The sequence below is a fragment of the Hydra vulgaris genome, chromosome 02 (assembly GCF_038396675.1).
Source record: "Hydra vulgaris chromosome 02, alternate assembly HydraT2T_AEP".
In the NCBI taxonomy this organism is placed as follows: Eukaryota; Metazoa; Cnidaria; class Hydrozoa; order Anthoathecata; family Hydridae; genus Hydra; species Hydra vulgaris.
This window is the reverse complement of record NC_088921.1, coordinates 42,183,496-42,207,827: the sequence shown is the minus strand read 5'-3', so window position 1 is coordinate 42,207,827 and position 24,332 is coordinate 42,183,496. Positions and strand designations below refer to the sequence as shown.

Sequence of the window (24,332 nt, the reverse complement as noted above, 5' to 3'; positions counted from 1 at the left end):
GTTAAGGTAAATAAAACAACCTTTAGCCAGTTCAACGTCTAACGTAAATATATTATTCTATAATTTTATTATAATCTTAAACTACTAAATAAACTTGACATTACCTTTTTAAAAATATCGCATTTTATAAAATGCATGTAAATATACTAGCAAAAACAAACTCATTAATTAAAATACTTGCAAGTGTTTAATACAAAACAGAGCAATTATTTTTACTTAAAAAATAAAACTTTAAAAATACTAATGCATTTAATAAATTGTCCGATAATCTAGAACGATTTCTAGAAGTTGGATGCTACAGAAAATGTTCCTGCGGAATTTGTTGGTGTTGACTTTATCGTCATAAACGATTGATACAATTTATCTAAATATACAGTTCTTTTTTTAGTTTTTGAAAATAAGAAAAATTCTTTTTTAATATCAGCTAATTTATCTACACAACTTGGCAAAATTGGACATTTCGCACTTTCTAATATTTTATGTAGTTCTTCAGTGTTATGGTAGTGTGTTTCCGGTAGTATTATCGTTATTTTCAGCTGAATGCCCCTGTTCATGTGTGATTTGCTGTTCTTCATCCTCACCAAATAATCTCTTCAGTAAATCTGTTGTAAATTATTGTATTTTCTTTGAAGGCAAAGTACCATTTACAAGAGAATCTAATAGCTCTTCTATTTCTTGGTTTTACGGCTATTTATTCGAGTTTTCATCGTCATTAATAGCTCTCTACTAAAATTACCATCGGATTCTTTTAATTTTTTTAACATAAAATCAATTGCTAATCAAGCTGTTGCAAGATTAGCATCGTCTCTGCTAAGAGCTTCAACAGTTAATTTAATAGGCTTTAGAGTATTTTCCAATTCATTTAATAATTCAATTCTAATATTTTTTATTAAATGTACACTTCCAATATCTTGCAGAGCTTCTTTAATGATATAAAATAATTTTAAAAATCTAGATATCATTTCGATCATTGAGTTCAACGAGTTCTTACGTCTAACACTAGCTGAAGTTCATTTCCTAAAACTATTTAGATCTTTTCTTGCAAAATATTATTTCTCACAGAAGAACTTTTAAAAAGTTTAGCAATTATACAAACACTTTTTATATTTTCTTCTACATTGCCTAAATTTGTTAATTCAACTTGTCCGTACTCTTCGACGTCACCGTCGCTCTCGTCAGAAATTTTCATCTTGATCATTATTAATATCATCTTGACAATGGTCATTTCTATCTCCATCAACGTCATCTTAATCTTGCAAGATGGCAATACTTTTTTTTTTATATAGTATATCACAAACAGCTAAGTGTATAGTGTGACTCAAACACAAATTATAGAGACTAGGAGATTCTTGTCCAAATTTTATCATTGCACTTGCACCGTCGCCGGTTGAATCAGCTACCCAGTGGGCACAGGACCTAAATAAGACGTCTTTTGAACGTTCAAAAGACGTCCAAAACGTTCAATAGACGTTTAAAAGACGTCTTTTTTACGTCCTGTGCCCACCGGGTTTGTTTTTTAAAATTAATATTATATATGTTTAAATGTTGTTCTACTTTTTTAACTAACTGTACAGCTGTACACGAGTTAAAAATTCTCACTCATCCCAGATTATAAACTTCAGAGTCAATTCCATGCAAATTGATATTGAGATATTTCCGAATTTTCATACTCGTCCATTCATCAAGTGTAATGCTAAATCGTCGGGCTTCTTAAATTCATAACATCTCTTTCGGCTTTAAGAAGATTATAACTTGATTTTACTAAACTTTCACGAATAAAACTAGACTTTGTAATCACCCTAACTGATATAAAAACAAGAGCGGCCATTTTAGAGACAATTTCTTCTAAAGTCTTTCTTGCGACGGAAACGAAAAAGTCAATAGTTTTAAATCGTTTGGTGCCAGAATTTTTTCCTATTTCTTCCCGTGTTGTTAAAGAAATTCCATGTTTAACTTTTAAATGTTTAATCATTGATGAAGTGTTTCCATCTTTGTTTGATATTATCGTTGAACACTTATTCCATTTTCCACTTTTCAAATCGATACATTGAGTGAAATACTTCCACACTTTGGAGTGCTTCGACATAATGGGGCTGTAAAAAATATTCTAGTAAAATTATGATATTTCACTTTTTTCCTAAAATAGAGAAGTAATTAATAAATGAAAAGTGTTTTTTTTTTAGTTTTTTATATAGGCGCTAAAAGAATACTTATTAACTTCAATCTTTTTAATCAAAAGTTTTTATATTAGCGAATGCTTTTAAAACATTTGCCAATATAGAAACATATTATATTAGCAAATCCTTTAAAGCATTCACTTATATATAAAAACATTCGATTAGAAAAAAATTAAGTTATGAAGTTAATTCTTTTAGTGTGTATTCGGACATACATGGAAACATACATAAACTTGAATGCTCTCAAAACATCTAAAAAGCTGTGGCCAAGTTCAACTTTAAGTTAGATTCACAAACCCTACTACTATATTTTTTTAAAAAAGGTAGAGATCCAGCTCGACGACGCACCGCTGCCTACAAAACAAGGCAAAACATTCGAACCATGAGACTCGCTGAGCCTTAAACCGGGTATCGGATCCGGGTATTTACCCACAGACTCGCCGAGTCCGAGTACCCGGAACCGAAAAACCCTAATAACTATTAATATAATTTTAACCAATACAATGAAAAATGTATGTCAAACAAAATCTCAACTTCAAAAAAAAATTTTTTATATATTTCTTTAAAGGTTTGTAAGAAATTAGTACAAAATATATTTAACACTAGAGGCCTTTCATTTTCAAAGTCTTTCCTTTAGTCACTACATTTTACAGCAACCTAAATTGCCAACCTATATTAACTAAAACCAAACTTCTACTCAGTTTATCCACCAGTGAAAGAATACAAAAAATATTTTCTAACATAAATCCTGTAATAGCTTACAAACAACCACTAAATTTACTGAGACAACTTACTTCCGCTAAATTTAATTTCACAACATCTAATAACAAAAAGATAGGAGTTTTTAAATGTAATGATAGTCGTTGCAAAATTTGTTTATATTACCTACAAGAGGTAAATAATTTCGTAACATCCAACGGTACTATTTGGAACATTTAAACTCACATTACTTGTAGCAGCAAGAATGTCATTTATTATCTAAAATGTTTGTCTTGTAATGGTCAATCAACGTATACTGGAAAAACAAACAATTTGAGAAATCGCACTAATGGTCATATTTCAAGTTGCAGAACTGGCCATTCAACAGACAGGTTTGACAATCATGTATATGATTGCCAACGTATAAATAAAAAATAATGGAACCATTTTTCCAGCTTTTTGTATTTCTGAAACTTAAAAGTGATAAAAATTTATTATCTTATGAAAGTCATTTGCATAAACAAAAGCATGATACTTTTAACTAACACTTCCTGTTTTAAAAAATATTAGACAATGGTAACTAATAGCAACAATACATTAATTGATTAAAAAATACTTTTGTAACAAAAAAATAAATAAATTTGTACATAACAGCACTTAAACTAACACTACTGATGAAACATTGAAAGGCCTCTAATGTTAAATATATTTTGTACTAATTTCTTACAAACCTTTAAAGAAGTATATCAAAAAATTTTTTTTGAAGTTGAGATTTTGTTTGACATACATTTTTCATTGTATATATATATATATATATATATATATATATATATATATATATATAATATATATATATATATATATATATAAATATATATATATATATATGTATATATAATATATGTAAATTATGTTAGTGTATTTTACAAATAGAGTGCTCAATGTTCTTAAAGAACAGAGCAATAATAAATTAGTAAAAAACACTTATCTAACTTTTTTCCTCAACTTGAAGTTTCACCATTGCTGGATCATCAGGAAGAGTTACTAAATCTCAAAAAAGTTCAATTTATAGAAAAAAATATCTTACAGGAAGTTATAAATTATTATAAAAAAAAAATTTTAATTACTATATTTTTTTGGTTAACGGGAAGTTACAGAAAGTAATTATTAAATAAATTTAAAGAAGAAGAAAACCACGCACGAATGCTTTGATGTAACAATGGGAAGTTACGACGGAGCAAAAATTTGCGAACTTGTAGGTTTATATATTTTAAATACCCTAGCTAAAATAATCCAAATTAATCAATTAGGTCTTTATCGCGACGACGGTTTAATAATAATGCATAAAAAATCAGGGCCACAACTCGATAAAATTAGAAAAGATATTATTAAAGTTTTTAAAAACATTGGCTTCCAAATTGAAATAAACATAAATTTAAAAATAGTGAATTTTCTTGATGTCACATTTAACCTCTCAGAAAGTTCCTATAAGCCCTACAAAAAGCTTAATGACGAATTATTGTATATTTATGTGAATTCGAACCATCCCTCTCAAATTCTAAAACACATTCCAATTTCAATTAACAAAAGGCTAAACCAAAACTCTTCTAATGATAATATTTTTAACTCCTTTAAACGCGATAATGAAGATGCCCTTAAAAAATGTGGCTTTCAAAATTTCGAGCTAAAATTTGAAAATAAAAATCCAATAAAGCGTAATAGAAATAGAAACATAATTTGGTTCAACCCCGTACGCATATTTACATACTCCACAAGGCGATAGCACACATGCGCCCGCGCACGATTTTTCGTACTTTTTTATAAAGAAACATATTTTTAAATTACGTACTATATACTATACTTTATTTACCTTTGTGTTTACATTTGAAGTGTCGCTTTATAAATGTATAGTAATCAAAGAACACGTAAGTATATTAGAATAACATTTTTTTAATTAAAGTACACAACTATACAAAGATCGTGAGGGTTTATTTTAAAAGAAAAGTTGAATGTAATTAATGCCCTTCTCCATGACTTTTGGCGTTTGCTCTATCTTGGGATATATTTAAAGCCAAATTTCATTATTTTTATTTCAATTTCAATTTCATTAAGATTTATTGCTTTCAATGAAAAATAAATATTCTAATTATGAGTTTCAAATTTTTTTTTTGTTTTAGTAATATAGTCAGAAAGAAAACAATATATAGGTACAGTAAGTACTTCTTCAAAAATTTAAAAATATGTTTCTTTATAAAAAAGTACGAAAAATCGTGCGCGGGCGCATGTGTGCTATCGCCTTGTGGAGTATGTAAATATGCACCCCGTACATCAAAAATGTTTCAAAAAATATAGGTCAATTTTTTCTAAAATTAGTAGACAAACATTTTCCTCCCTCTAATAAATTACATAAGATTTTTAACTGAAAAACCATTAAAGTAAGTTATAGTTGTACAAAAAATTTAGAAAGAATTATAAAAGGCCACAACTACGCGTTAATTAATAAAAATGAACATTTAAAAGAAAAAAACACTGATTATTGTTATTGTAAACAAAAAATAGATTGCCCTCTGAATGGAAAATGCCTTTCGAAAAATGTAATTTACAAGTGCATTGTTTCCTCACAAAATAACCCTGATAAACAATATATTGGCTTAACCGAGAGGGAATGAAACGTTATGCCAATTACAAACAATCGTTTAAACACAAAAAATATTTAAAAGAGACTATGCTGTCAAAAGATATTTGGAATTTAAAAGCAAAAAGAAAAATTTTAATTTACAACGGTCTATTCTAAAATCTGCAATAAAATAATATATGTATTATAATTCATTTAAAGTAGAAAACTAAAGGATAGTAAATAAGCTTTTAAGATGAAGCGAATTGCAGTAGAAGAGAGTATTTGCAGATAATAAAATAAATGGAATAAACGGAAAAAGATTACGAAAAAAAAAAAAAAATCAGATTACGCTTACGAAAAAAAAAAAAATCAGCTGACGCTTAAATAAACAATGTCTGAAGCATAAATAAGCAAATATTTATGCTTCAGTTCGCTTACATTTTAATAGAGTTTTGACAAGTTTTAAAATCTTTTCAAGTTATTTTTATTTTTAATATTTTCTTTTCTAGTAGTTTTAAACTTACCGTCATTAGTTGCGTTGCACCTGATTTTTGAATCTGTTTCTTTATTCATATTTTGAACATTAGTTTTTCAGATCTTTATATATCTTATTCTATTTTGCGCTTTTGACAATTTTAAAACATACTTAATATATTATATAATAAATTAGTGATTTTATATATTTCCGGAAAATTAGTTAAATTTTTTTTTCAGAAAAATTTATTATTATTATGAATAAATTGTTATAACACGGAAAAAAATAATATTATTACGTAAAAAAAAAAAAAATAAATAAATAAAAATTAAGTTTATTGAAACTTAAATATATAAACTATATCAAAGAGTATTTATCGAGTTAAAGCAAATCATACATACATACACCCTAAAATCGCATCCACTGGTAATTGCTAAAAATGTAACAGAAAAACAGCTTAAAGACGCTCTGGAAAACGCTGATAAAATTGCCAAAGAAGAGCTTAAACATGTACTTAAATTCATGTAATTAAATCACTTACTGCCAGAATTGATGAACTTACTATTAGAATTGATTTGCAGGATATTGAAATAAAGTCCCTGAAAGATAGCAAAAGTAGTGAAAAGCCTTTGTTATCTAAATTAGTTGAACAAGTCAGCAAACCCGGTACATTAGCAAACGTAGCTGTAGTGAGCCCGCTCAATAAGCATAATAGGGACGTGACAAATAGAGAGAAGAGAATTGTTGTGTTTGGTCTACCTGAATCTGTAAAAACTCAACCAAGCAATATAACTAAAGACGACACCGCGAAATTCAAAAAGGTTATGGCATCCTTAAATTAATCGGTCAATATAGTTAGAGTTAAACGTTTCAAAAAAAAAAAAAGAACTTTAATTCTGGTAAACCTGCTCCTTTTATGATTGAAGTTGATTCGGTATCTATCAGAAACGACGTTATAGCATCGGCAAAACAATTAGCAACGGGCAATTTTAAAGATATATTTATACGCCCTGACCGCTCAGCAGCAGAACAAAGTGAATTCAATAAATTAAACTCAGAAAAAAAGGAGCTAATTCTGACCTTGACAAGCTTGGTAAACTTGACAAGCCCTTTAGATTTGTCATCCGCAGCGATAAATTGCGATGCATTGATGTCTCACAGGAAGTTGAAATCAATGGACGTAAAAAGCATCAAATGGAGAGATGCACAAGCATCCAGAATTGCAAAAACACAATGAATCAAATAAAATTTATTTATAAACTTTGGCATATATATAATTCTGACATATATAAAATTCGCCGAATGGTCACACACGAGCAGTGAACGCCTGAGGGAAGAAATGAAGTACATTAGACTTAAGGAGAATTATTTTTCAAACAAAGCATATTTTGACAGTTGTCAAGACAAAAATAAAGATTAATAGAGGAATATTTAAAAGAAGACAAACAATGCACCCAAACAGTACTAACAATAATAATAAAAAATAAATTGTTATATAAATACTAATATGAACTAAGATAAACAAAAAATATATCACCAAACAAAAAGTAAATAAAACAAAAAATACATAAAAAAATAAAAAGTATGCAAACAATAATGAAAGGCCCCAGAATGGAAAAAAAAACATTAATGCCAATGTGTAAACATAATTTGTGTAGTGATTAAGTAATAAACATCTCCTCAGAGTCGCGTCCATTATTACTGGCGTTTCGATGAGGATCAGCACTTATAACTAGTTTATCCCGTCAGACAAATGGCAATATACCCTATTAAAAACCTTTTTAAAATAAAATAAAGCATAATAGAGTATTCAAAAAACTCTAACGTAGTCATAGATACTTCATTCGAATTTTGTTAACCAATCTATAGTGTAAGAAAATGAAACAACCCGCGCAACTTAAAATCATAACTAAAAATCAAGTATATTAGAAAGTAGAAAAAAACATATATATATATATCGCCTGAAAAAATGTAAAGATTTAAACATGTAGTGAAGGATATAAGAAATTCTCTGAATAATAATAAAAGACGAAAACTGTGTCTGTGAAAATTAAAATAAAGGCGAGTAATGAACGTACGATAATATAGCACAAAAGCTCCTTGGTAACAGCAACAACATGAAAATCAGCGGATAAATCATACACCAAAGAATATTGTAATAAGATCAACTAAATACTAAAATAAGACCAGATAAATTTAAGCCAAATGAGTGTTTAAAAAATTATTTTGGGTGATAAAGCAATAATATTAGTCGTCATATAAAAACGATGTAAGAAGCGGGAAAAATATTGTTTAAGAAGTAAAGTCTTCTCTACGGTCCGAATTAAAGGTAACTTTGAGACCATATCTAAATCGAAGTTTCCGAAAAAGTAAAGTTTTCTCTACGGTCCGAATTAAATATAATTTTGAGACCATAACAAAAACAACAACAAAAAGACGTCCATCAACAAAACATGTCGAAAGCCGCTAGTCAAAAAGAATCGCTCTTATATATATTTATATGAATCCTAAAATGAAAAACAATCACACATGATAACAACATATACATAACATACAAATCTGCATTTAACATTCCAACCACATACTATATATTAAAAGAAAATATTACCTAAATAAGAATGAGTTCAAACATTGCAGAAACAAATAAAAATACATTTTTAAAATGTTTTTATACTAACACAACTTCCCTTAATCCGGAAAAAATGAACGAATTATCTGCACTTTGTGACATAAACATGTATGATTTAATCTTTATTTCTGAGACATGGTTTACTGAAATATCTGCTTCTCGTTTGAACAACTACTCACTAGTAAAGAAAAATCGAATTAGTCACGGTGGAGGTGTTGCTATCTACATCAAGCGTGATCTAGTCGTGAGTGAGGTATAGAGATCTTAAACAACAGCAACTCCGAGCAAATATGGTGTGAAATTAAAATCGGTAGCGAAGTTGTTTTTATTGGTTGTGTCTATAGACCACCTTTATCGCATATAAATGATATAAATAAAACAATTATATTGGCTAAGCAAGCTGTTGATAGAAAAGCGTATAGTTTTATGTTACTAGCAGGTGATTTCAACTTTCCGGATATCAAATGGCACGATGATGACAGGATTGAATTACTAAGTGGTCAAAATAGTGCGGCAAGTATTTTTCTTTTTACTTTGGCTAATCATAGAACAATTAGTTGATTTCTCAACATTCGAAGCACCTAATGGTAAAGCAAAAAACATTTTGGATTTAATTATTACAGACTTATCAACAAGAATAGTCAACTTATCTAGCTCTCTGCCGTTAGGTAATTCGTCTCAAGGTCATCGCATATTGAGTTGGGATTATGTCGTCCTTTCTAAAAATAAGACTACTTTCTCAAACAAAAAATATGACTTTAATAAAAGTGACTGTATAAATTTCGAAATTAAATTATGAAAACTAACTGGAAGCAATTATTTGAAAATAAAAACACTAATGAGTGCTATGAACTTTTCTGCAATAAATATGATAAACTCAGCAAGGAATTTATTCCGTTAAAAAAAGTCCATATCACCCGTAATGCGCCGTGGATGAATATTTAGATAATTAAATATCTTGAAAAAACGAGCTGCATCTCACATAATCAACATGGATTTATGTCCAAAAAAGGATGCATGTCTAACTTATTGGAGAGTGTCGACTACATCACGAAAGCGTTAAGTAAAAGAAATTTTGTCGATATTGCATTTTTGGATTTCGCGAAAGCGTTTGATAAAGTTTCTCACCGTAGACTACTTCATAAATTGAAAGCATATGGGATTAATGGAAATGTTCTAAAATGGATTGAGTCATTTTTGATTAGTAGAAAACAGCGAACTTTTTTAGGTGAACACTTTAGCGACTGGACCGATGTTCTAAGCGGAGTTGCTCAAGGGTCTGTACTTGGTCCAACATTATTTATCATTTATATAAACGACTTAACGGATAAGTTAAAATCAGTTCATAAAATCTATGCTGACGACACTAAACTGTTACAAGAAATAAGACCTGAGTTTCACGATGCTAATCGCCTGATCCTCCAAAATGATTTAAACATTGTCACAGAATGGTCAAAGGAATGGCTAATGGAGTTAAATGTTCCAAAATGTAAAGTTATGCACCTTGGTTATGGAAATAGTAATCATGAACATGTAATGAATGATGGAAATACATCACTTACTCTTGAGTCAACGGATATTGAGAGAGACCTGGGTATCTTTATATCTAATGATCTAAAATGGAATCAACACATACAGGTTGCAACACGTAAAGCGAATATGATACTTGGCCTATTAAAAAAAACATTTAGATCAAGAGATATGAAGCTTTGGAGTAAATTATACACTACGTATGTTAGGCCGCACCTGGAATTCGCTATTCCGGTATGGTGTCCTTACTTAAAAGGTGACATCAAAGAAATCGAAAAAATTCAGCACAAAGCAACAAAATTACCTCATGATTTAATAGGATTACCTTACGCTGAAAGGTGTCGTCGGCTCAATTTTATTACTTTGGAAACTCGCAGGAGACTTAATCCAACAGTTTAAGCTAGGAAACGGTTTTGAGAGTATCAATTGGCATAATCCACCAATTCGCAGATCATCTTCCAACGTCCTAATGCGTGAATTCACATATAGTAATGCTCGTCACAATTTTTTTTACAAATCGTATTGTCAATGATTGGAATAACTTGCCGTCAGCATGCAAAAAGGTTCCGTCAGTTAACGCATTTAAGAATAGAATTGACAAGTATTTTTTTCTACAGCTGCAAACAGTACATTATTTACTGAAGATGAGCTGGACGTTTGTTAATTAATTCGTGCTTTAGCAGCTACAACTATTGGCTTTTTAGATACTATTTGTCATAGATGTAAACTTTAATTAAATCTTTTTCTCTTTTTCCCAATTTTGATACCAACTTACTTGCTACTATAAGAACTAACTTACTAGTTTAAGAAAAAAGTTAGATAAGTGTTTTTTACTAATTTATATATATATATATATATATATATATATATATATATATATATATATATATATATATATATATACCAAAATTTTACCTCTTTTTGACTCGTATGACATAAATATAATACATATTTAATTAACAACGGAATGTTCTCAACATGTTTAAAAAAAAATCGACTTTAAAAATTGCCATGATATATAAGGAACGGGAATGAAAATGTCATCATTTAGAAATATAAACTTTAGCTTTTTAATAATGAAAATAAACACTTTAAAAACACTTTTTTCAAATCTTAGGTCTTTTTGTTGGAATTAAATGACTTACTTTAATGGATTTGTGTATTATATTAAATGTATTATTATTTATATAAAAAAAAATTGCTCATTTTTAATGTGCAAATGGATTAAGTTGTCCGGAACCACCCCCCATACATGCGTCCGATCCCACCCGATCATGCCTCATTCATAATTACAAGTTTTAAAACCAGTGAATTTAAGTACTAAACGAATTTTTTAAATAAATATTGTAAATAAAAATGTTTAATCAATAAAAAGTTATTAGTTTGCATAAAAATTAGATATATTAATATGTGAATCAAATATAATACATGGCTCTTCTGGTGGTGGTAAACAATATCTTGCACTCCCAGCCAATCGCTTTGACATATTATGATAGATCAGAGTTGTTAGTCCTTGGCCTTGCCTTATAGCCATAAATTAAGGTCTTGAAACTGTTGGCCTTGGCCTTGTTAACAACTTTGTGATGTTTTGCATATACAATATTTTTACTCAAACAATGTTTTTGTAGTATTTAAAATCACATGGCTACTTAAGTTTAAACTGCACATCAATTGTCCGGAGTTACCCGCCGTCCGGTGCTACCCGACTTTCCCATATGTATATGTCTATGGTGCTGTGCTGCCTAAGGTTATATCTACCAACATTGAGGTAAAGAATTGCAGAAATAACACCCACTTTAATAAAAAATCTTGTAACCAAATTTTTTTTTAAGACAATAAGAGGATATTATGTTAAGTGCTTCAGTACAATTTGGGTCTCATCATGAATCTATTTTTTAAAGATTATCGGAAAAGTTAATAAATCTTTCTTTGTTTTATCATAAACTTTTATATTGTAAGTTTTGTTTTAAACTCGTAATTGTTAACTTTTTAATTCTTCCATTAGCACCAACTTTTTAATCCTCCGGCACATTGTATATGACGATGTAATTTGTCTGAAAAGTGACAACTAAAAACAGCTTATAGTATAAGCTGTTTTTAATTGTCACTTTTCAGACAAAAATAGTGGGAAAAAAAAAATAGTAGCAAACAATAAAAATTTAAATGATAAAAAGTTGTAGCAAATAAAAAAAAGTATAAGCCTTACCTTTTTTTATTTGCTACAACTTTTTATCATTCAAATTTTTATTGTTTGCTACTATTTTTTTCACATACCAAAATAGTTTCGAATAATGTTTCTAATCGAAGGTTTCTGTTATTGGTTTTCGACACTTATTGATTTTTGTTCGCAATAAATTTGTTTTCTTTGTTCATTTCCAGCACGCATTTTTTTTTTCAGATACTTTATTTGTTTAACTGGTTCTTACTTATTTTTTCCAACACCTGTTGGTGTTGGTGTTGCTGTTGGAAATACTGTGACAAAAAGGTAAAAAAACAATACAACTAAAGCTTGACCTAGGTTAACTATGTTATTAACTAGTTAGTTATCTAAGTAATATATGTAATTTTAAGTAATTAAATTATTATATTTATTATTGCAATTTTTATATACTAAATGTTATGTATAATAATCTACGTTATTATTAATAACGTAGAATGATATTTAAAGAATATCTACTAAACCGAAAAATATCTACTAAACTATTTATATATATCATTTCAAATTAGAAAAATATATTTCAAGTTAAAAAATTAACAGTTATATTATATATAAATTAACATAGCATTTATGACTACGTTAAATTTCAAAAGATGGCGCTGAGTTCAAAAAAGGGTTACCATTATAAAGTTTTTTTTGAGGTACGAATGCATCAAGAATTCAAAAAGTATGTTTGTGTGGAGAAGAGAGGGCGGAAAATAATTTCTGTCCATAACCGCCTTTTTATTCCATTTTTATTCCAGAAAAAGTCATTTCCAAAAAAACAAACAAACAGCAAAACAATAGGAAAAAATAGTGTCAACGAAATTTGTGTTTCAACATATGTTAGATGTTGGAGAGATTAAGTGTTGTTGACACTCGGAAGATATTTGGAAGCATATTACTGAAAGCCAAAAACAATTCTTCTGATATTCCCTGAAAAAATATTTTTATGTAAATTCAAAAACTATGATTATATTGAACTTTGTGTTAAAAATAATGCATAAAAGTAAATCAAAATAAAATATTATCATATACCGGAGGAACCACAAACTGTACAGTTTTTGAGTCTTGACCATCCCATGACAAACCTTCCATCATAAAACCTAAAACATAAAAACTTTTCAACATTTATCTCAAGTTTTAATCGATATTCATTGAGAAAATTCTCATAAAAATCTATTGAATATGAATGTCATTTTAAAACAATACCTTTAAAAAAAAATTTCTAAAAAACTACCTTTAACACATTTAAAAATTACCTTTAACAAACGAAAAATTACCTTTAACACATTTAAAAATAAGCTCAGCTCTCTTCATACACCATTGAACTGTAAAGTTCTAAAAAGATTAAAAATTACTACAAATAGGTTACAAAAAGGTTAAACATGACTATTTAACTTTATTAAAGGTTAAACATTACTGTAACATTAAACTATAAAGTTTAATAAGGAACTTCATGTTTTTAAGGAAACAAACAAAACAACATCAAATAGTTGTTAAAAAGAAGTCAAACAAATTTGAAGAATAATGAAAAGTAAAGTTCTATAAGTAAATTTAAACAACAACAGTTCTTATTGAATTAAATTTGATTTAAATTAGGGGTTACCTCACCCATTTCATGAACAAGAAGCAATGGAACTATAAGATTGTTGATGCTATGCCGGGCTGCTACTAATAGTATATTTCGCAAACCAATCATTATTGGATGGCGTGAATTTAAAGAGCCAGAAATTACTGAGTCATCACATACTAAATGGAAAACAGCATGCACTTCAGCAAGATTCGAATGCTTTGTGATGTAAAAATCACCTTAAATAAAATAAACTAATAACAATAAAAAAAAATTTAACAGGAAAATTATTATTTAAAAATATATCTATGTATGTTAGTATGTATGTATGTGTGTGTGTGTGTGTGTATGTATATATATATATATATATATATATATATATATATATATATATATATATATATATATATATATATATATATATATATATATATATATATATATACACACACACAAAATTAATTTTAAATGTATTCTACAAAATAGAGTGCTCAATATTCTTAAAAGAATAGAGCAACATTATATTACACCTTTTCAAAATGTAATTGAGAACTTGAAAGTTGTAATAAAGATGTAATTTAGAACATGAAAGTTGTAAATAAGAAATCGTAAGATGTAATTGAGAACATAATAGTTGTAATTAAGAAAAGTTTATAATATATATTCTCAGGGTAAAGTTCTTTGAATTTTTAATTTTGTTGCCTTAATTTACCTTGTAATTAAAAGTTGAACACATTGAACAAGTTGGTTCTGTTTGTTCCAGAAGCGGATGTAAGCTAATTTGATGAAATAAGTGACATGGGTTCAATTTAATAGCAGACTTTCGGGTCATAGTGTATTGACAAATTACAACTTTTTAATTCCATTATTATTGCTGGTGCATGCAAATGTTTAATTTGATATTATTATCTGTAAATTATTTTTTGCAGGACCTTCAAAATGTAACAATTAAATCCAGCTGCAGGCTGGATATAATTGTCTACACCTTTTCAAAATGTAATTGAGAACATAAAAGTTGTAATTAGGAAATCAAAATATGTAATTGAGAAACACAACATGTAATTTAGATATCGTAATACGTAATTTAGAAAAAAAATCCATATAGCCAATCCCATAAATTTTTTTCAACAACCATTTTTTATGCAGAGCGGTTAATGAGAGGCATAGTGAGTGGTCATATTTATATTAAAAAAATTTATTTTTATTGATAGAAGTATTCGCGCCATTTGTTGGAAGTTACACTTTTTATGATTATTAAATAAATTTAGAGAAATTTCCAAGCATTGGCGCAAATAGATTCTGATGTCAAATCCAGTTAATTTGTTTCACAATATTTTCTTAATGTATTCCAGTAACAAAAAAAAAAACACTGTGCTTTTTAATTTAAGAAATATGTTGTACCTATCTTTCAAAGTGATTTTTTGCTGATCTTTGAGCTTTTTTTCAGTCATACAACAAACTTTATGATTTTTACCTCATTTTGTTATCAAACGAAGAGTCTTTAACTTGAAAGGTTATGCTTGCTTTATGTCGAAAAAAATCCTAGAGTAAGCATCAAACCACAGATCATTTTTTGGCGTTTGAGATACTAACAGACATGGCGCAAAATCCAAACATCTGTATGTTTATACTTATGTCAAATAATGATGCTTTAATGTAATGATTGGAGGATGAGAACAAAAAAACCTTAAAATATTATCCCCCTGCCCTAAAGGTGAGAGTAACAAGTTGATAAAATATTTTTTTGCTTTACTTAACTCAGTTTATATTCATCAATAAATTTTAAGTTTCATAGTATTATTTCTCAGCATTCATAAATTATGACCATATAAAGTTTAAACCCCCCTCAATTTGAGGGAGTTACAAATTTTATATGGTCAACTTTTGAACACTTAGAGATTGTAAAACAATACTTAAAATTTATGGATGTATATAAATTTAGTTAAGAATAGCAAAAAATTTATTTCATCAACTTGTTGTTTTTCTGTCACGTTTGGGGCAGGGGTATTAAATTTTAGGGTTTTTTTTTGTTCCCAGCTTCCAATAATTGCAACTTTTTAAAAAGCATCATTATTTGACATAAGTATAAACATGTATATGTTTGGATTTTGCTCCAGGCTCCAAAAAATGCTGGATCCATTACTGCCCCAAATCTCTTGTTTCTGAAGCAAATTTGCTTCAGAATTCAGCATTTAAATGCTGCAAATGTACAATAAATATTTACATACATAAATTTCTAACTTATAAATAGCTCAAGAAAATATGTAAAGTGAAAACAATTTTTAAATGTACTTTCAAGGTTCAGAGTTTGCAGCTAGGTATCGGATCAAAATTTCAATAACATTCAATAACAAGAAAGCAAGAAAGCAGTCACTGTAGCTAGCTCCATGAATCAACTCTTCTTCTTTTTTAATGGCTCTTCACAAGAGCTCTTTATTTAAAGAAGCTTCTGAAGCTTCTCCAAGCTCATCACACGCTCTGCATTATCTTGAATATATTTTACTGTAAACACAGCAAAATTGAATTTTTATTACAAAATATTTTTTTTAAAATAAGAAATACGTTTTTTGCTTTTAAGAAATAAATATCCTACCCCGCAATTTATTTTTAAAAACAAGAAATATATTTCTTGTTTTGAAAAATAAATTTCTTAAACTATGCTTTATATTTCTTAAACTAATAGATTTACAATTTTGTTGTGAGTTCTGATAAGTTGTTAGCAACTTTGAAAGATTTTAAAAGTTTTATTATTAATTGTATCCAAAAGTCTGAGGGAGTCTCGCCCATAGGCATTTTTTCAAACTATTATTTAGAATATCAAAAATTAACCAGTAGTTTGGTGAAATATACAACTGAAGACGTAGTGGCTGGTCTTTATCAACAAAAATTGATTTCAGAATGATTTCAGCTTTGATTCAATCCGTTTTTACATCTTTTTGGACCTTCCTTTGTTTTTAATACAGAATTTTTACCATTTTTATATTGTGATTTCTGTCAAAAGATGCTAATGCCCGCACAAAACACCTCTCATGGTTTTACAATGATTTGAATTTCACCTCTACAGCAAGCTCATATTTAATATACATCTGCCAATAGTCTCGTTGATCTTAAAAGTGTAAATTAAAAATAATGCAATGTAGATAAAATAGGTCTAAAATGTCACTACTGAAAACTTGTTAACTAATTTTGACAAGATAAAATCAAAGTGCTACTTCTATTAGTTTCATTTTTACTATATTTCTACTGATTTTAAGAAAAGTATGTCAGTGGAAAAAAAAATTGGTTTAGAGTTATTTTCTTTGTATTTTACATTTGACTTTAAACCATTTTGCAAACCATTGTTTTTAAACAATTTGTTATTTTTATGACATAAATTATTCTTAAATAATAAGACTAAAATATCAAAACTTATAAAATTTAAAGTTTTACTTTAAAAATTGCATGTCAAAAACCACGATATCTATAGATCTCTTTGAGTATTTTATTATTCAGAATAAAAACCTGCCTGATTTTAGAGAAATGCAACTTGAATTTCGTGAAATTCAAGGCGTGTGAAAAAGCTCCATATTTTTTAATTTTCACCTAATAATCTGATTTTTCCCCACAAGTTCACAATAATCTCTGCACTTCTCAAGAGTTTAAATGTAAATAATTTTGAAATTAGAAACTTATACATTTTGTTTTTGCAAAAAGGTATTTTAAAGTGAAGTAGTTTTATCTTTGTCTTACTATTTTCTAACCTTTTATAGTTTTATGATATAAATAGTTTATTCCCAGGCTTAACAGTTTTATTTACAACTACAGCTATATGAATCTCTCCGACATGATGGCAGGAGGTTATCAAGAATAATTGTCGGCCAGGAAACTTAGCTAATCTTGTACAAACCCCTTTTAAATAGCCAGGGATTGAAGTGGGCGAACTGTATGAGATCAAAATCTAACAAATTTCTAATTGCTGTGTATTGGGCAACATTTATTATAATAAAAATTATATGCTGCAAAATATGATACATATGTTAAAGAATTGTGGACAGAATCTTGCTGTGCAGTCATAGTCATATTCCTTTCAGATCTTTGATCTTCATAAAAACCTACATCTTCTATTTTTGCCTATTCTGTTCTTCTCCAAACTTTCATTACTATATTAATTAGTTGAGGAACATGTGAACAGGTATGTGAAACAGATACGTGAAACAGATACGTGAACAGATATGTGAACAGATATATGAAACAAATTATTAATCTCCATGTGGAACTTTAATTGTTTATGAGTTCAGTTGGGTTTGCTGGAACTCCAGTTTAGTTTATTCAATCCTTACATTTTATTATATTTTTCCATGAGTCTAAGGATACTTTGACTGAAAAATATTAAATAGCTGAAGTTACAAGTAAATTTTACATAGCTGAAGTTACTATAAAAGTAAATTTGTGAGGCATACCATGAAAAATTATATTTTTAAAATTTACCTAAAAGACCTTCCACTGACAATGGATAATTAATAAGTAACTGACATCTGAACTCCAGATGTCAGTTACTAATTTTTTATCCAGATGTCAGTTACTAATTAATTATTCAGATGTCAGTTACAAATTTTTTATCCAGATGTCAGTTATTAATCTCTCACATGTTCTACCCTCACAAACTAGAGTTCTGGTTTCTATTTTTATTGGTCAGACAAAAATTTTTTGATGGATTAAAACCTGGTGCTCCCTTATAAAAGAAAATTTATTCAAATATATATTTATATTTATTGGACTAAATAAATAAATTAGAAAAAAAGTGAAAATACTGTAGGATATTTCTGACGCTAGGCAGCTAGTGTAACTGGAAGTTTATTTATGGAATACTTTAGCAGAGACCGTTTTAAATTACTTTTGAACAGTGCACTTTTTCTTTTCCTTTTGTCTTTTTCTTGGTGATTTTTTTTGTACAACTTGTTTTAGTGTAAATAATATTGGGCCTAGCCCATAAGGGTTAGTGTTACGGTCATGGAGCACGACTATTTTCTAAATCACAATTACATTCACTGCGAAAGTTGTTTGTCTGTGGAAGACGCATGGGCTAGTTTATTAGTCATAAGTCAGTTATAAATCCATGCATAGGTGTTTAATCCATCATGGTTTTCTGGAGTATGACTGGGCTGGCTTGGTGTAGTTAGGAGATAAATCTTTTACGCTGGTTACTAACAACACAAGACTCTACTAAACGACATAAACAGCACGGACTTACACATTAGACCTATACAGTCTTATGCACATACAGCCTGTTTACATCGTCTGCATGCTTTTTGATCTTTTATTAGATCTTTGTTTGAACTCATTCTTATTTAGATTTCTTATTTAGAATATTTTCTTTTAATAGATAGTATATGGTTGTAATGTAGATGTAGATTTGTATGTCATGTATACGAGGTTAACATGAGTGATTGAGTTTTGATTTTAGGGTTCATATACATATAATTTTGTATTGTAGCTTATATATATATATATATATATATATATATATATATATATATATATATATATATATATATATATATATATATATATATATATATATGTATATATATATAATAGCAATTGTTTTTAACTAGCGGCTTTCGACGTGTTTTGTTGATGGACGCCTTTTTGTTGTTGTTTTGTTATCGTCTCAAAATTACGTTTAATTCAGACCGTAGAGAAAGCTTTACTTCTAAACTATATTTTTTTCCGCTTCATACATCGTTTTTATATCACGACTTATATTATTATTATATCACCCAAAAATAATTTTTTAACCACTTATTTGGCTAAAATTTATCTGGTCTTATTTTAGTATTTAGTTAATCTTATTACAATATTTTTTAATGCATTATTTATCCACTGATTTTCATATTATTACCATTTTCAAGGAACTTTTATGCTATATCATCATACATTCATTACTCAGCTTTGTTTTAATTTTCACATGCACAATTTTCGTCTTTTATTATTATTCAGAGAATTTCTTATATCCTTCACTACATTTTTAAATCTTTATATTTTTACAGGCGATATATATACTTTTTCTACTATCATATATTACTTGATTTTTAGTTATGATTTTAAGTTGCGCGGGTTGTTTCATTTTCTTACACTTTAGATTGGTTAACCAAATTCGAATCTATGACAGCGTTAGAGTTTTTTGAAGACTCTACTGTGTTTTATTTCATTTTAAAAAAGTTTTTATTAGGTATATTGCCATTTGATTGTTTTTGGTTTATTTGTGCTGAAAGTACCTATGTGGCTTAAATGGTCTTAGAGGAAAATTTATTAGTATTTTCTGTTTACTCACTTTAGTTATTTTAGTTTTGTTTCTGGCATTTTTATTTAAATTTTAATTATCGTGCCTAGTTTTTTCTACCAGTGGTATGGTAAGTGATTTATTTAATTATTTTTATTTATATTGTTCATTAGATCAACACTTTTTATATCATCAAAAAAATATTAGTGTTTTACAAATTTATGTAGTTTATGGAATATTTTAGCAGAGTTTTAAATTTCTTTTGTCAGTGCACTTTTTCTTTTCCTTTTGTCTTTTTTTTTGATGATTTTTTATTTTTTTTTAATACACTTATTTATTTATGAAACTAAAAATATTAAAACCATTTTAAATTACATGTATACTAAACAGATCAAAGTTTTATAAATAACAAATAGCAGTGAACACTAAAATAAAAATAATGACTAATTTATTAAAGAATAATTACAAAATCATGCTTATGACTAATTTTTTTCCATTTTTCATTACAAGTGCATTTAAAATAATAAAAACTCGAAAAATATGACAAAAACTGTCAATTTTCAAAAATTTCAGGTTTTACACCAAGCTCTTGTCTCATGTTTTACACCAAGCTCTTGTCTCTTATTTTAAACCAAGACACTTGTCTCAGATCAATATTTTTGATGTATTTAGTCATTTTATGTATAAGAACCAAGTTTTAGATATATATATTTATATGTATGTATGTATAAATATATACATACTCCCTCCCTCCCTCCCTCCCTCCCTCCCTCTCTCTCTCTCTCTCTCTCTCTCTCTCTCTCTCTCTCTCTCTCTCTCTCTCTCTCTCTCTCTCTCTCTCTCTCTCTCTCTCTCTCTCTCTCTCTCTCTCTCTCTCTCTCTCTCTCTATATATATATATATATATATATTGAAGCGACTTAAAGTTAAACTCTTAAGTTTGTTATTTGACCTTTTTTGCAGTTGAATTATTTTTAAATCGATAAAAAATGATTAAAAAAATTACTTATTTACTATTAAATCTTTCTTTAGAAAAGGAAAAAAAATCATGCTATTTGAATAGATAAAGATATAACAAAAATTGATAAAGAAAAACAAAAGGAATTAATTAATCGAAATTCCAAGTTATCACATAAAAAGTTGTTTAAAAAGGTGATTTCAAAGCATTAAAACTAAAAAAAAAAAAGAAAAAAAAAAATCTGATTTGAGTTTAAATGTTTTGTATGAATGCAAGTTCCATTTTAATTATCAAGTAATCGACTTTCTTGTTTCTTTTAAAATAGTTTAACAAGTTATCAACTTTTATTTCAAATAAAACTTGGTACTAATTATAATCTCAATATTATAAAAGTATTTATAATTCCAGGAATGCCTATTGTTCAGCTATTTAACATAAAATTATTTTTCAACACAAATTATTTTTTTTAGCAATTAACCATCAGGTGATAAAAATTACCCATTTCTACATTCTCTTAAACATTCAACCTTTGTTTGAAATCTATCTTTATTACATTTTTAAGAATTAATTTTGATGCTGATAAAAAACAATTCTTTTTATAATTCTATTTGGTTTACTCTAAGTTACATGCCATTGTAAAACAAGGATTGTATATAATGTATCAAGCATTTATGGTAAAATCCTCCAAAAATAGGTTTTTTTTGAAAAATCTTGCTTGAGCTTTTTGGAGCCCACACGCCTCTGGGTAAAATAGCTGGTGGCCCTAGGTAATGTTAAAAAAAGTGTATATTTTACTTAGGGCCACTCATTTTTAAACCCTTCTACGCAACAGACTTTTGTATTTCAAGTCATTATACCTTTTTTTTACAAAGTAATTAGTATAAAGATGTGATAATATCAATTTCACCATTTTTAGACAAGTCTGAACCATGGGTAGCATGGATAACATGGAATATTGTCGTTATCCATAGTGTTATCAGTAGTGGCCATTATTTAGTAACCTTAAGGATTACCAAAAAGTTCTTTGGAACTTTATGGTTATCCCTAAGTTTACTAAAAATAGAAAAAAATATTTTCCACCAAGTATAAATGTTAACTTATTATTTAGTAGAAGCATACTGCTTTTTTTTTAAACTTTTTTCTTCATTTTTTTAATTTACATAGCAATAACCTAATGTAATAAATTCTATTCTAATAACCACAGATAATTTTGCAATTAAAAAGAGACCGGGTTCAGAGAAAGGTTAAAATAGATCCAGGGCCAGGTCAGTTACTGCTCTCCTTCAACACTTAACTTTAAAGTCTATTAAAGTGCTACCTATCTAATTAGAATTCAAATATTACAAATAAAAAATACTAAAAATAGAAAGTAAAATTACAAATAAGAAATAGTAAACGCAGGAAATAAAATTACAAATAAGAAATAGTAAACGTAGGAAATAAAATTTAAAGTAATATTACAACTGAATCCAATGAAAACTAAATAAAAAAATCTAAAAAAAACATTCAAAACTATATCTAATTTAGGGAATAAAATTAAATGTTTCTGTAAACATTAAAAAAATTAAGTTTTATCATATTAACACTTTTTATTACTTTAAAAAGTTTGCATAAAACATTGTACCTGTCTGTAACAGATTTTTGTTTTTTGTTGTCTTATTTAGCTCAGAGGTTGATGAACTTAAATGATAACTCTTCAAAGTTTCTTCAATCACACTTAGCTGCTTATCAATTTCAGTAAAATGGAAGTCGCTAGATTCATTGCACACCAAATCAAACTCTTAAAAAAATTAATAAATTTTTTTTTAAATATTTGCTACTATAATGAATTTATCAAACTTTATATGGATTATTATTGTATTTATATGTATTATTTTATTAAACTTCTTAAGAAAGAATGTAAAAGAATTTAATTAAACATAAAAAATTGTATTTTTGAAGCAATAACTTGGTTTTCAGAGAGTATTTAGAAATTGACGCCATTATATTATGTTTGTTTAATTATGTTGAATGTAGTTATTATGAAAAAAGTGTTGTGTTTGGAGATGATCTTGTGAAAATGATCTTTTTAAGCAACCAAAGAAATAATCATAGATCATACAAGACTTAACAACTTAAATTTTTAGGTACATAGTAACATGGCTTCGGTACAGACTGATGTAGCTTTTGAAATTTAGATGGTACAAACTGATGTAGCTTTTGAAATTTAAATGGTACATACTGATGTAGCTTTTGAAATTTAAATGGTACAAACTGATACAGCTTTTGAAAATTAAATGGTACATACTGATGTAGCTTTTGAATTGTGACTTTTGAGCTTATGATTTGGGGAAGTTTTTTTGTAAACAGATGTTTCTTGCTTTATTTCAATATATAATTATTGTATACAAAAGTTATCAAATCAAGATTAAAAAATACTATTTTTATATTATAATTATAAACAAAGAGTTTATAAGACAGTCACAGGCTATTTCACATCAAATTTCAACATCATTATTTCACATCAAATTTCAAGGGCACATGTCATTATTGTATGTTTTTGGAATTGGCTAAATTTTAAAAATTTTAAATTCAGAGTAACTTTTTTTTAAATTCTTAATAGGTTTCAATTTTGGTGATTTAAGCCTGCTCAGCATTTTTTGCACCACGATTTTTGTCATTAAATAGAAATGTTAAAAAATCCAAATTTAAAAAAATGGTTCCCAAAAATGTGGTATTAACCTCAAATTTGGGAACAAATAAAAATTTGATGAAAAATTGAAAATCAAAAGACTATACACTCAAAACAAAAACAAGAGATACTAAAAGAAGGAAGTTACAAATAAGTAACTAGTTTAAAACATAATTTAATCAAAACTCAAAGATGCTTGAAACAAAGCTTGTCTGATTCCTTTGTTCTGAGCAACAATGTCCTATTAATTGTAAAGTTGGTACCCAGATTACACGTATCTGTCCTTTTAAGGAAAAAAAAGAAAAAGATTGGAACTCTTAGTTCTTATTAACTTGTTGTGGTTTGATGGAGTCAAAAAGGTTAATAAAGGTAGAAAGTTGCAAACGAAAGATTAGAAGAAAAACTAATGAGAGAAAGAAAAAAAACACATGACTCAAAACGAAACTAATATTCAAGATAAACAAATTAGTAAACATGAAATTTTTGAAGAGTTCAATTTTGATAGTGAGATTTCTATTCAAAACTCAGGTACAAAATGTTTAAAA

At 27.8% G+C, this 24,332-nt stretch overlaps 1 protein-coding gene across 4 annotated transcripts in view; it reads right to left on the bottom strand.

Annotated features, from left to right (window-relative positions):
- Positions 1-12,830: 12,830 nt before the first annotated feature.
- The window catches only part of LOC100206659 (FERRY endosomal RAB5 effector complex subunit 3), an 80,067-nt gene continuing 68,565 nt past the window's right edge, over positions 12,831-24,332 (bottom strand). Inside the window, exons 7-11 of one of the 4 annotated variants that reach the window (XR_010636716.1) lie at positions 22,741-22,896; positions 13,939-14,136; positions 13,608-13,665; positions 13,363-13,430; positions 12,831-13,260 (exon numbers count right to left, since the gene is read on the bottom strand). Coding sequence is in view for 3 of the 4 variants with exons in the window: in XM_065790973.1 (XP_065647045.1) it covers positions 13,171-13,260; positions 13,363-13,430; positions 13,608-13,665; positions 13,934-14,136; positions 22,741-22,896 (575 nt within the window). In the remaining variant the exon portion in view is untranslated. Of the gene's footprint in view, positions 13,261-13,362; positions 13,431-13,607; positions 13,666-13,933; positions 14,137-22,740; positions 22,897-24,332 lie in introns of all 4 variants that reach the window. The other 3 variants (XM_065790973.1, XM_065790974.1, XM_065790975.1) reach the window with 3 other exon arrangements.